We start from the raw sequence: 14562 nt of genomic DNA on the forward strand, positions 1-14562 counted from the left end.
TGTTTTTCTTTTTTATAACTGGTGAAGTTCTTGATCTTTATGGTGGCTGATTAATGGCTGAAGGGAGATTTCATTACATTGAGTTTAAAAACTGTCAGGAAACTTAGAGGAAGGAATAAACATTTCTTTAATACCTGTGGATAAATCAAAAATGAACCTATTTTCTCCACTCATGGTTATGGCTGGGTGTTAAAACTCAGAAGTCACACCTCTGCTGAGGTATAAAACCAAGCAAAGAGAATAAAGAGTGTTTCAGCAAACCCTGCACTACACAATTCTGAATATGAGCTTTGATGAAAGGCTAGATGCTAGCTGGGCTGGGTCAAGAAAACGTTTTCCTCCAATTCGCAGAGCAGCTACAAAACTGTTCCACAGTTACTGCAAGCAATGATCAATAAATAAGTATTAAGAGGAGAGAGAGGATGCCTCAAATTCCAGTATGTTGTTTGGTCCATCTTCTCCACAGTCCTGAAAAGGAGTGATGGGAGTCCAATGCTTCAGGCCACAAAGGAATTGTAGAGGAGCTCTTGGAAAGAGCTAGATGTCCCCATAACTGATTTCAAAGTTAAACCAGAATTGCTCAAATCTTACCCCAGCATATTGAAAGTACAATTCTACATCCAAAACAAAATCAATGTTATCCTTTGCTGAGCAAAATGGAAGGGCACAAATTACTTTCCTTCAAGTAAACACTCTGAGGTTGAAAATGAGGGCTAGAAAAGATACAGCAAACAGAAAGACACGTGTAACAGGCACTACAGGGAGAGAAAAAGTTCTAGCTGGCACCCAAGATGGCATTCGTGCAAGGAATGAAAGAACTTATTGTCCCGCGGCATTGGTTCTCAGGCTCCAGCCTGATCACTCTTGTGGCGAGGACGCTCTGCTGCACAACCGGCCCACAAAAGGAGAGGATTCTTACTACTGATGCTACACTTCCACATCCATATGGAACTAGCAGAGGCTTTCCTGACTAATTAAAACTTAATTGTCAACTTCGCAGCTTCTGTGGCTACTTCATGTCCTTCTGTAACTGAAATCTACAAGATATAAGTTCAATATAGAGAAATAAAACACCATGGGCTCCAGTTCCTCTTTCTTCCAGATTATTACCCGCCTGAAACAGGTAATATAAAATCTCTGTGAGAAACGAAATGCAGTGACTGAATCTGAAATGAACCGCAATTTAATAGATGATTCAGTTACCTCCAGAGCGGGCTGGGATTCCTAAACATTTAAAGCTTCAGTGCCCAGAGAGTAGAAGTGAATGAACCTCTTGTCATTAAAATAACTAATACATTATTTGCCATTGATTCAGTAATGACACAAACCCAATCCTCTTCGATGAGGTCTCTGTTGAGAAAAACAATGTGTTTTACTTAAAAAAGAGAACTCTTGTCTTCACAGCTCAAAACCCACTTTCAACCACAGAGAGAGTTCCTTTTTGGTTACCACAAGCGGTTTTGCAGCAAGTGGGCTGGTGTTTTCTACAGGCCCAACAAAAAAAGATGTTGAGGGAAACAAGCTCTTCCTCCCTTTTGTTCATTCTTGGGCTGCCCTGTTGACATACCCCTCCCGTGCGGTGCCAGTAATCATATGCTCTCCCTTCTGACCTCCCCCAGTCACACTTATGTGGTTGCTGCAGCGAGGTCTGCACTTGTCCCAGGCTGCTCCACTTGTCACCAAGAGTAGCATGAGATGGAAGAGAGACGGTAGGAAATTTTTTTCTATGGAGCCACGTTCTCCTTTAAGCCTGCTTGTTCTTTGGTGTAATCAACTGTCTCTTCATCTTACGGAAAGTAAGAAAACCAAACCGCGTGACCTAAATTCAGCACTGGGCCAAAATCAAGATTTGGGAAATGCAGTGACACTACTAAAAAATAATAAATCCTTGGAGAAGTAACTTCTTTCATTTAGATAACTCAGACTTTGATAAAACGTAGCGTTAGAAAAATGAACTTAAGTAGAAAGCTTTCCTTACACTTTTACTCCATTTGCAATTGCAGAATGTTATTTCTGAAATTGTGTGAATATTTAAACTCTGAAACTCAAAGTATGAGTATCAGAAATTACTGTAGAGGTCCACATTTAAAGAGAAAATTCAGAGATACCTATTTTGTGTCAAAAATAAGCCTGGCAAGGATAATAAAAACTGTTTATTAAGTACTTATAAATATTTAAAATCATTACACTTGCTCATTTTGATACACGTTATGTCACTTTCAATGTATTTCAGTACCTTGGTGCTAAGAGCTGGTATCCTGTAATGGAAAAATACAAAGGAAGAGCAGCTTCCCATAAAGCTTACAGACCTCTGCAGCGAGTAACACAGCTTGAACCCTAAGGACGACAGTGAGAAATTCAGAGGAAAGCCTTGGATAAACAGTGACAGCAATTTTCCTAACAGAGATCAGAAAAAGCACTGCTATTTCTTCAAAATATAGACAGGTAATTCTAGCTGGTGCCTTTCCTTGAGAGAACTTTGCTTGAAATTGGATGTTTTATGCAGGAATAGCAGCTCTTTGTCAGTATTACTGCAAATGTAAATATCAAAGGCAAAAATCTATTCTTCAGTGGGTCCCTTGGACTTACCACCAGATACTGATATTTCCATTTCTCTTCAGGACTCACTGCTTTGCCATGATACAAAAACAGAAACAGCTTTTGCATAATTAATGAAGTACAGGGTCTGAAAATAGTCCTTTTTTTTCTTCCCTTTCCTGCCTACCCCTATTAAAAAAGCAAACAAAATCCTAACAATAGAGCCTGAAGGTTAAAGGGCCCTTAGAAAAAGCCAGCTGGTCTGAGAAGAACAGTATGAAGCAAAACATATCACCTGTAACACCCAGAACTCTCTTTGAATGGCAAGACCTATGCAATAAGGAACAAAGAGTAAAAGTTAACAGAAATGAGAAAAAAGATCAAGGAACATAAGTGGTCAGAGAGGTGAGGACAGTAGCAGCATGTACCCATCGAAGGTGTACTATATTTTTAGCTATTTACAGTGACCACCAACAGAGGTACATAAATTCCCTTGAAACAGCTTTGGCTATAAAATGTTTGTTTTATGAAATAAAAAAACCTAAAAAATACTACGTGCCTTGTAAAGTGCTTCTATGTGTTTTGCCTTTTTATGTACATCTTCAATGACCAAAATGCTGCCAATATTCTTTAGCTAAAATATTTCCCCTTCCACTAAAATATGCACATAATTACACAAGAAAGGAATGAAAACTTAAGAATCTAGGATTGCTGAGAAGTACTTTGGAAGCATTGGTTCCTAATGTTTTTCCTTTATAGCAAAGGCCCAAGCCACTTCTGTAAGATCTGCAGATTGAGGAGTCCTGTATATGCATATATTTTAAATTCTTTTTATGTTGGAAGCTCAGGATTTTCCATCATACACTTTCCTCCCTTACACCTTTGGACACAGGTACAGGCTCTTAAGTACAGGGAAAAGGGCCTGTAAGCAGAACAGAAGGGGTTGCCACCTGTTCCTGCCTGATCTTTTGGAAGATAGGAAGTCAGTACAGTTTCGTACAAAGAGTTGTATTCACAGGTTTTCCTCCTGTGCTTCTCTAGTTCCTTTTCTCCTGTGCTTCTTCAGTTCTTTCCCACAATACAAGCAAAGCAAACCACCTCGGGAGGATTGCTTTAGCACCTTCTAGATGGACCATGAAATTAACAGAGGATGTGAAGCCAACACATCCTTCACCTAAGAACACAGAGAAGACTAGCAAGGTGCTCACTTTGACATCTGGTTTTCACCTTTGCACGCGAGAAGCATAAGCATTTCTTTCCTGCAGCTGAAAGCCAGGCTGAGCGTAAGGCTGCTGTGCTCTGGATCTTCAGACTTTGAAAGGTCTTCAACCTCCATCCCAGCTAGCTGCTGTCACACAGAGAGAGCAGGGGGAAGAGGAATCTAGCTGACAAAGGCTGCTGATTGCATACGATTTCTCCTCAGCAGCTGACCCCCGGAGAGCCTGAAGTGCCTACTACTATTTTTAGGTATTTCACCTCCAGCTGCAGCAGCCCGCGTTAGGCAGCGTGAGGGCTGACACCTCCCTGCCGCCTCCCTGCGGGACTACGCACAGCCCGGCCGCCCCCGGCCCTGCCCCGCCGCGACTGCCTGAACCAGCCGCCCCGCGCACCGCGGCACCAACAATGAACCGGCTCGGCAGTTTGTATGGCGAACCACGGAGAAACATTTTCCTCTCCGTTCACAAAAGATGAAAAGATTTTTGAGTTATAAATTAAATCAGGTTTCACTAAAAATGGAAGGGCTTCCAACACACCCCCGTCCCCCAACCCCTGCGTGAGGCCCGGCCAGCCCACGCGCTCGCTCGGTAACGAGCTTCCCTTCAGGCAGTGGTGCCGTTTCACGGATTTCGGGACCTCTTCGCGCGGGGTGACCCCCCCGGACCCCCCCCCCCGCCCGGGGCGGCACGGCCCCTCGCCCGCAGCACCCAGCGGCGCACCCGGCCGCGCTCCCCCTCCCGCCCTGCCCCTCCCCGCCGCCTCCGGGACAGCGCTGCGCCGGTCCCCGCCGTGCGGCCGCATCCCGCCAGGCCCTATCCGGGGCAGGCGGCGGGGACGGCGGCGACCGCTCCTTCCTCCTCTTCTTCCTCTTTTTCATCTTCCTGCTCCCCGCCTCCGCCCGGCAGCCGCTCGGCCGGCCGGGCAGGTAGCGAGGGGGAGGGCGCGGGCGGCGGCGGTCGCCAGCGGGCTGCCGAGGCGCGGCGCGGCCCGGCGGGGCGGGAGGCGGCGCCCCCCTCCCCCCGCACGGCGCATGGTCGCGGCGGCAGCGCTCGCCGGGCTCCCCTCTGGCTGCCGCGCGCTGTGGTCTCGCCCGCCCCCGCTGCCATGTTGGATCGTGCGGCCGCCGGAGCCGGGCCGGAGTTGGAAGTTTAGCGCCTCTTGGAGGGGCGGGCGCGATCGGCCGCCGGCGCGGAGCGGCACCGGCACGGCTGCCCCGCTCCCCGGCGCCCCCCCCGCGGGCCGCCGGCAGCTGGCTGAGGCTCCGTCGCGCCTCTCCACCTCCCTCCTTCCCCGGCCCCGATAGGGAGGCTCCGTGATGCGGCTGCTGTGAGGCCGCGGCGGCAGCGGAGAAGGAGGAGGAGGGGGCCGCGGGCGCCGACGGTCTCAGGGAGGCAAGGGCAGCGCCGGGCCGGCCCCGGCCATGAGCGGCAACCCGCAGCAGCAGCCCCCGCAGCCGCGGCGGGTCACCAATGTGGGCTCCCTGCTGCTCACCCCGCAGGAGAACGAGAGCCTCTTCAGCTTCCTCGGCAAGAAATGCGTGGTGAGTCCCGGCCCGCGGCGGCGGGGAGGGGAGGGGAGGGGGAGGCCCGCGGCTGTCCCGGGCCGGGGACCCCGAGCCCGTCCCCACCCCGGGCGCGGAGGGCCGGGGGCCGGGGCGGCCAGGGGGCGTGTGAGGACAGGCCGGCCGGGGCGCCGGGAAGTTGAGGGCTGCGGAAGTTGGAGCCGGCCCGGCCCGCTCCGCTGCCCCGTCCCGGCGCCCGGGAGGGGGGGCGGCCTCCGCAGGCCTCGCTCCCTGCCCGCCTCGCTCGCAGCCCCCCGGGCGGTGGGAGCGGAGCGGGGGTGCGGGGGGGCAGCGAATGGCGGCGGCCGCGGCCCGCAGCGCGGGTGGCGGGCCCCTTCGGCCGGCCCGGCCCGGCGGGGCTGCCCGCCCTTCCGCCGGGCCGGCTCCGGGCGCAGCCGCGAGCACCGGGACGGCTCCGAGACCGCCTCGAACGCTGGTGTGGGTTCCGTCCTTCCGCGCTCCCCTGCCCATCGGCGCGGAGCTCCCGGGGGGCGGCTGGTGGGGCTCACCCCTGCCCTGCAGCCGACCCGCGCCCTGCAGGGGGAACTGGCCAGCGAGGGAGCAGCCGCGGGGCTCGGTGGCAACAGTTCAGTTGCTGGACGAGGCCGGGACGAGCCCCAGGTGCACCTGCGGTACAACAAAGCAACGTTGATGAAGTTGTAGGAAGGCTGGTATCAGTGCTAGGCCTGCCTCGGATTTAGTCTGTACTCCTCCTAGTCTAAACAACAGGCTCATGTACTCAAATACTGCATCTTTTCCTGTATCTGTATAAAAAGGTAACATAACAGTTAAAAGAAAAAGCCTTGTAGTAAATGTGTTACCAAGTATATCAGTAAGTTCTTCGTTTTCAGAATACCTTTTTGCATGTCAGCATAAAACTGTGCTTATCTGTATTAACTGCTTGAAGGCTCACAAGTTAACCACTTTCTTTAGAAAAGAAGCAGCTTTTAGAAAAATCTTGGCTTGGAAAAAGATTTTAAAATGCTTTTTTGAAAGAAGAAAAAATATTTTAATTTGGAAGCCACTGAAAATTATGTTACCTGGCTGTCTTCTGATGCCTTGTGTCCAACACCTAGCATACTAATGTTAGGCACCATGCATCTTGCTGCAACTCTGTGAGAGTAATGAACTTAAAATTGTGATTTAGAGCAGGATATCCGTGCAGTCATAATGGTTCTACGTAACTGTTTGGACTTTGAAATGGTATTGTTGATGAAACTGACTGTTGCAAGGAAGGCGTAAGATGTAGTAACTGAACAGGAAGTAGGTGATATTTACATTGGAGTGGGTTAAATAAAATGCTGTCACAGTAACTAAGTTAAATGGGTCAGAAGGTGTCACCGTAAAGCATGTTTTTTGAAAAGTAATAGATTTGTAAAAAACAAATTAATTGAACTACATTCAGGCACACTTTCCATATGTTTAGCTCCTTTGCAAAAAAATATAAAACTTGTCTAAATTTTAAAAAATGGTGCATGAATTTGTGTGTGTAAGTTGATTTCCAGTTTGTTTTTCTACAACTTGGATTTTCTTGTCAAGTGAACATACTTTTTGTTTTTGTTATACTCAGCTGTAACACTCACCTACTCAAGTTCTCAACTTTTCTGCATAAATAGCATGTTGAAAGCAGACATTGGAGGTAAATATCTTCACAGTATCTGGGTGTCATGTGACTTGTGACAGGTTGATAACTTCCTAGACATAACTTGCTTTGTATTTTTCTTGAAACTACGCATTCTTGTGGTTTTCACAGAATCTCGGTTGATTATCCAACTGAGGATCTTCTAATTGTGGCCCATTCTCTTCCCCTTTTCCCCCAGTCCTACGTGCTCTCTAGATTAAGCGTAGGCTCATCTTACTATAAGTGAGGGTCTCTGCTTGATCTTGAGGACTTGGGTGTTGAAGCTCTAGAGATATTTAACCAGGCTTTTTTGGTTTATTGTGGCATGAGCCACAATGACAATTCAGAAACTAATTAATGATCAGATTGAGTATCCCCTCAGGGGCACCTGGAGATGGTAACAACTTCGGCTGTCTAACTTGAATCCATGGTGTCTGTTTGTCAGAGCCTGATAGTACTCTTGATACTCTTGACCTTCTAGCCCTACTCAGTGTTGGCACACTATGCTGAAAAATGCCTTTTCTGTAATGTACATGATATTTGATCTCTTAATATGCATGTCTGAATTATTCATTAGTGAAACTTCACACTGTAAATGCTCCTTTTTTAAGAAAGGAAGATCTTGCAAGTTTTGTAGGATGCTACAAGCTTACTTTCCCATCAGCTGAATTGTCTGTGCTTCCTGCCTGCTACAGGTAGTGTTTCTGTCAGTGTGGGTGATGGATATGCTACTGGATGTGATGTGCATCTGCCATATCATCAGAATTTTAGGTTATATTTTACTTGACCTTGTGTTTAGATCACTAGTGAAAAGAATGCCAGAGGAACAGTTGAGATATTAGACTATGATCCTAGATACTCTTTTTGTACGAATAAGTTATAGTGCTCTTATGGAGGGCATAGTGATAGTATCAGTCCTGAGGGACTTGGTTAAGAAAGCATGTGGTGTTCTGGACCTGATTTATTTCAACAGTCTTTCTTTTGACTCTGTTTTTTACTGATAACAAGGCAGCTACTTTGAAATAACATTGAGGATTCAACTACTTGATTTTTGTTCTATGGAAAGCGAATGAATTTATCAACTAGCTTTATTTTGATTGAGTACTCACAACCTATGAACTCCGATACTGACATAATTTCAATGGCATCTTAAGTAATGATGACAGGTGAACACAAAAATTACCTGGAAGTGGGGGAAGTGGTGAAGAGCCATTGCTCTTTGTGTGTTGCTGAAGCTGATACCATTTTCTGGATAACTACTGATACTTTGGGAATCTCATTGACTAGTAGGCAAATGTGCATACAGAAGGTTACTGAATTTTTTTTTTAACTCCCTTTTTTCCCCCTTGTTTGCTGAGCTGTAAAATGCTTATCTAAATCTATAAGCAATTAAAATACCTTTGCCCGTGACAGATTGGGTTTTCAAAACCAAGCCACTGGCTAATAGTCAAAGCTGCAGCTATTGTTAATTTGGTTGAAATATGAATCCAAATGTAGAACTACTTGCAGTAGGTATCCACCATAAGGTAGCTCTTTAGGACTTTCATTGTTGCTTAGGCATGTAACTAATTTTCGTTCAGGTACATGACATTGTTAACTAGGTCAGATGTAAAATTTACTATCTAGAAATTTTTCCATAATTATTTTTTATCATAGTGTAGAAATAAAAGTCTATGTAAACTTATGCTAAGGTGGGCTATGAGATTACTTCTGTGCATATTAATGAAATATTTTTGTGGTTATGCCAAACTTGGAAGTTTTTGCTTAAGTGTGCTTAGTTATAAATCAGTCACTTTAATTTTGTCCTAAACAATGAGTTTTGTAAGGAAAAGCAAATGCTAGGTGTCCCAGTAATAACTTTTAATAAAGAGGGTACTTTTAAAATTTGCATGATTAATATTGGTCAGTAATGTCACTGATTAAAAACTATTTTATTCTGTAGAAATAATTTTATATGTGTGAGAGGTCTTAAAACATGAGAAATGTGTACTTGATAACATTAGAAGTAGGTAATGGAGTATGGGTTTTATACCACTTAGAAGTGAGACTCGGCACTTGGATTAGGTGTAATAAGTAAGGCTAGGAATAGGTTGTTATTTGTAAGATCTTGCTGTGGTTGATATAGTAAACAGGAACTGGTAAAGAATGCAAAAAGAGAAGTGACACAGAAGTAAACTAAGAAAACTGTTTTGGCTGCTTTTAAAGTGCATGCGACCAGAATAAGATTGTATGTCAGAGCCAAAGGACAAATTACAGTAATAGTTGAGATAAAACAAAATAAAAACCTGAATGGTATTTATAGCTCTTAATTGATAAGAGTTAAATGTTTTATCAAGAAAGGACTTGTAAGATTACTTATGCATATGAAAACAGCATGAACTAAGACTTGAAGGTGGACTACAGGTCTGAGCAACCTCTGTGGCTGAGAAGTTTATGCTGCATGCTGTACATCCAAAAAAGGTCGAGATTGTAATTTGAAAAGCAGTTGTCTCTTGAACAGATAGGAAGAACTGAGTCATCAGTTCAGAGGTGGTTATCTCATCTCTGCATGTGTTTTTAAATGAGATGCAGAGGAAGAAGACAAATTGTAAAGGATAGAATTTTGTGGAACAGAAGAATATTGAGAGTTATGCCTGTTCTAACAAAAGACATGTAACATCTTTGTATGCCTCACTAGTATCCATTGGAGTCACTTACCCAAACAACTTCTCAGCAATAATCTTCCCTTCTAGAGGGAATTACGTTGTTTTTTGCTAGTTCCTCTGAACCAAACCTGTGTCTACAAAACTGATTTTCATAGGAATGGGTCAGATCGGACTCTTCAGAGCAAGTGGCTTAGCCATTATACTCAAACTGCCTCCATGTATCTACAGTAGGCTTACTTATCATAAAGTGTTTCTCATGCTTTTTTTCCTTACAGCTTGCTATTAAGCTAAGGTAGTAAACTATGCTGTAAATAGATTACTTGCCCATGGATGAGAAGTGTTTTGAGACCACCTGTGAACACTCTACAAGGCATTGCATCTCATAGCTGTATGTATGTGAGACAAAGCGTCCGTTCACAAAGGGTGGGATTCAGTTCAGAAGTAAAGAGATTTAGGTATTAAAATCCCATCATTGTCAGTAGACATCACTGGCTGTTATCTAAATCTCCTATTCAACTTACTTTAAAAAACTTAACAATTATCTGTTGAATTTCTGTCTTTGCTTCAGTGACTATAGTGGTTACATCTCTCATGACCATCCTTGTAGCTGATGTTCTAAACACATAAATTTGTTTCTTGACATGCAGGATGAGTCCAACCACATATTTGAGTCACTGTAGATCTCTGTTCGGAAGTGTTATGTATTGCCAAACAGAAGGTGATATAGTAATATAGACAAGTACCTCGATCTATTAAGGCTTCAGCACTCTTGCATTCTCTTCTGAGCTACTTTGTAGATTTTTTTTCTCTGTTTTGGAGGTAGTCAAGTGCTGAAAGTCTTTTAGCATATCTGTGGTTAATCAGCTGGTCAAGTATACCACTCATGCTCCTATAACGTGCTCTGGAATCCTATAGTGTACAGATGTAACAGGATGAAAACAATTTGTAGTCACAAGCTGTTGTGTTGTAATTTACCAACTCTTCACAGCTAAGAATCAGATGGAGGAATTTAGAAGAATACAAAGTTTTAATCTAGGATTCAAATGAACAGTCATGTGTTGACTACAAGATTTCTACCACTTATTTAGGAGAACACCTAAGGAAGAGGTAGTTTTTGTTAGGAGATAAAGATTGAGTTTACTATTTCATGCAGATATGTAAATGAAAGATTTTATTTTCCTTTAATGGAGAATTGATGTGATTTCTCTGCATTATCTGATCATAAATATCGATTTGAATCTGTTATCACTAGAGTGTTTCCTCTGTGAATATTTTTTTGGGGGTTCTCAAAGGTTTAGTAAAAGCAGTTTGTAGCAAGTAGAGTGTATAAGATCCATCTTATACCATGCAATTTCAAGGTAAAAAGGTGATAATGGAGAATGTTCTAATTTTAGATCTCAGATATCTTGTTTCTGAGGAGTTCAGGTACTTCTGCCTGAAAAAACTCCCCTGTCTTTTCTGTAGAGCTTATGACCCTTATTGCCCTACTATTAGTGTCTCTAGTAGTGCTGGAATTAAAAACTTGTTTACTGCTATCATTGGTAATTGGCTGCAGGTGCCAGCAATGGCAGCAATTGCCACTGGCAGCTCCTAGCTCAGTGCTGGAATGGGTGACGCATTGAAGTGGTTTGTGTATGATGAGTGAGTGTCATCTAGGAACTTCACAGTGGTTCATAAACCAACATGACGAAAGGCTTGATTCTTGCATTGACCTTTTATAGGTAGTGCTGTCTGCAGTGGAGATGGGGTTTGGTGAGATATTAAGCGCTTAGTTTGTCATAAGTTTGCTGTTCACTTTAAGCCACGTGGTAAGACTGGTAAGATTTATGGTGTCCTCTCTTCCAGTGAGCGTGTTTCACAGGCTCGTCTCTTGAAGAATCTTTGTAGTACAGAAATAAACTTAGTATAGTGCAGGAGACTTAGGGTTTCATGCCCTAATACTTAGATAATAAAATATAGGAAGTAACAAAAGTGTGTCATGGGCACTAGACAGAGTTGCTTATTGGTGGGTTAGGGTACAATTTTCTCAAGAAAGGTTGGCATTATGTGTTACTTGGACACAGAGGGTTGGTTTTTTTTTTAATTGGCCTGTTGGTTTTCCTTGTAACAGTAAATAATTCGAAGTGGATTTAGAGGATCCAGAAGTGGGACGTGACTCGGATGCTGTACAAGATAGTTTTGTTTCTCAAGGTATTTACTTGAGTACACTGCCACTCTACATTCTGTGGCTTCCAGACATCATGTTTATGCCTGGATAACCAATAAAATGGGCACAGTAGGTGTGCCATTACCTTCAGGGACAGTTGCAGTTAAATTCAAAGATCCTGAAGTGTGCTGTGATCTTCACATAACAGGAGCAGTGTACTAGAAAGCCCAAATGGAAAAAGAAGAGATGTAATGGAAACAATCACAGGGACACTTTCTTAGAAAGCTGCTCACTTGCTTAATTGTTCAAATTTAGTAGTGTTATTTTCAGCTACCCGTGAGTTAAAGGTAGACAATTTTCCTGACACCTCTTCGTGGTTATGCAGTGAATGACACTTTAGGCATCTCAAATTAGAATGCCTGTGTTAAGAATATATGATTCTGGAAGTTCATTAATTGCACAGTTCCTGTAGACTTAATGTTCTGTGGCGAAGATCATTACTGGCAAGGAAACTGTTGCTGCAGAGCTCCACGACATACTGGCAGATTTGCAGATTGCAGCTCACCATAGACGCTTGCTTTCATACATGCATCCCCACCTCGGTGAGACTGTTTTCCCTGTACTATTCATTCAGACATCCTTAAAATCTTCACTGTAAGGTAGCTTTTTTTCTTTTAAGTTTTCTGAGAAATAGTGCATTTTCTGGTTCTCCAGTGTGTCTAGCTTAAAGCTGCAAGATCCCATTAAGGCTTGCTACTCAAGGTTGTGTTTCCACTTCTATAAGATGGTTTCACACACCATTTTTCCCTTCAGAACTTTGTGTAATTCAGAATTCCCCTGCATTCATCTTGCTTCCCTTCAATGTGATTGTGTTATTTTGCCTTTATCTACTCTTGTTATCGACTTTATCTACTCTAGCCATTATGCAGCATAAGAGTGGTATAGTTATACAGGAACATACCTGTGCTTACCAAGCATGTTTTGTATGCGGGAGTACTCTGCCTGCAATTTGAGAAACACCAACCTAACAAAAGAAAAGGTGGCTTTCTCCTCTTTGTAAAGCTAAGAAAACTATATTTCATTATTTGAACTCTTAATTATGGAAAGGTAACTCTTGCCTCTAAGATTGCAAACACTTTTAAAAAATGCATTTACTTCAGGTATTATCAATATTAGTTTTCCAGAAAGTTAGCCAGCACTTGGTGAGGTTATTTAGAAGATAGGTGAAATCAAAATATGGATTCCTAAATAACATTCTCTGAGTATTAAGTAACAAGGCCTAGTACTTGGCTTGCTGTCTATGCTGAAGAACAACAAGAATATTTGAATATGAGAATTTGGCACTAAATTGTAAAAGTTTTCTCCCCCCTCAGGGTGACAGCCAAGAGATTTATTTATCTGTATGTGATTTGTGTATAAGAAAATAGATTAGTATTAATTTGTTGTATTAATATCTTTCTTTCAATGTTAGGGATAAAGAAAAGTAAGAGAAGTTTTACAACCTTCTTAGTGCATTTTATAACGGAAGGAGTAATATATTGACTTAAGAAGAATCTTAGTTTCTGCGTAGAAAGTAAAGATTTTTATACAGCAGAGTATGGTAAAGTTGGTAATGATATCTTAGGAATTAATTTAACCACTATTTCTTTTGTAAGCCCCATCCTGATGATTTGCTTTAAAGTCTTGAACAGTGATCTCTGTCCTCTGAATCTTGTCTCAGCTTTCATCAGGGTCTCCTTGCACTCTCTTATCGTACATGCTCTATTTTAACAAGTTTTCTGTCCTTCTGTCCTAGCAAAAGGGTTTCCTTCCCTTATTTCCTCTTTCCCCCTTGTACCTCAAGTGCCTCCAGGATCTTCCTTTCTCCCTTCAGCCCCTGCATCCATAATCTGCACAAAGATCTCCATCTAGAAGTGTCTCCCTTCCTCACCATTCTTCCCTCCGTTCCCTTACCCCTCTACTTCTCAATTCCAAAAGTGCTTTGTCCTTGCTGATGAACTTTGTATTTCATCAGACATGTCGTCCTACTCATACCCAGATAGACATAGCTTGTATTCTTCTAACTCAACAGAGCATTGCATGAGGAAGGAGATGAGGAGAGGAGACAGTCTCTGTTTGCTGCTGCAGCCTGAGATACGGCCATTAGACATTTCTCTCCTATTTCATCTTCACTGGCACAAAGTCGTTGTTAATGTTGTTACAGAAAAGAGAAATTTTGGTGGGTAAGAGAGGGGGAAGCAAAAACCAGAGTGTGATATTCCTCAGGCTTCTTGCACTGCTCCACCCTCCAATGCTGCTTCTCCAGGGAGGACCAGACTCTCCAGTTCGTAAGCTGCTATATTAAGAAACTGTATACTGGAAGATACAGCTTCAGCAACTCTACAGGCTCAGATTTGAAACCACAGAATTGCTTAGTCCTGCTTTGAGTGAACTGTAAGTTATTTCCTGCTCCGCTAACCATGTGACAGCTCTCTCTGAGCACAGCTAAGATGTGGTCATTCTTTGTAAGTAGACATTTTTTTCCTTTACTCCCCCTCAGTCAGCCAAAGCAAACAGAAACATCACTTGGCTTATGACACTAAATATACACAAAGGCATCCAAATAGGCTTCGCTCTGTAGAACTATGCTTGATTTTTGTGGTTAACTGAAAAGAGGAAGAAAACTATGAACATCCTGTAGTGGTATGTGTTCTGTGCAATACCACAGGCAAAAGCTTCCCCATGCATTTGCAAAGGAGGAAGCAGTAGTTTTTAACAAATAAAATGCAGAGCTGTTTTTTCTTTATTTGTCTTTATTCTGTAGTTAAGAGTATCTCTGGTATGAAATTAATTT

General features: G+C 43.3%; 1 protein-coding gene across 2 annotated transcripts in view; it reads left to right on the top strand.

Annotated features, from left to right (window-relative positions):
• Positions 1 to 4835: 4835 nt before the first annotated feature.
• WASL (WASP like actin nucleation promoting factor) overlaps positions 4836 to 14562 on the top strand; it is a 51576-nt gene continuing 41849 nt past the window's right edge. Inside the window, exon 1 of one of the 2 annotated variants that reach the window (XM_074870124.1) lies at positions 4836 to 5296. In XM_074870124.1, coding sequence (XP_074726225.1) covers positions 5177 to 5296 — 120 coding nt within the window. In that variant the 5' untranslated portion in view covers positions 4836 to 5176. The remainder of the gene's footprint in view (positions 5297 to 14562) is intronic. The other variant, XM_074870126.1, reaches the window with a different exon arrangement.

Source organism: Strix uralensis, chromosome 5 (genome assembly GCF_047716275.1).
Source record: "Strix uralensis isolate ZFMK-TIS-50842 chromosome 5, bStrUra1, whole genome shotgun sequence".
Taxonomy (NCBI): Eukaryota; Metazoa; Chordata; class Aves; order Strigiformes; family Strigidae; genus Strix; species Strix uralensis.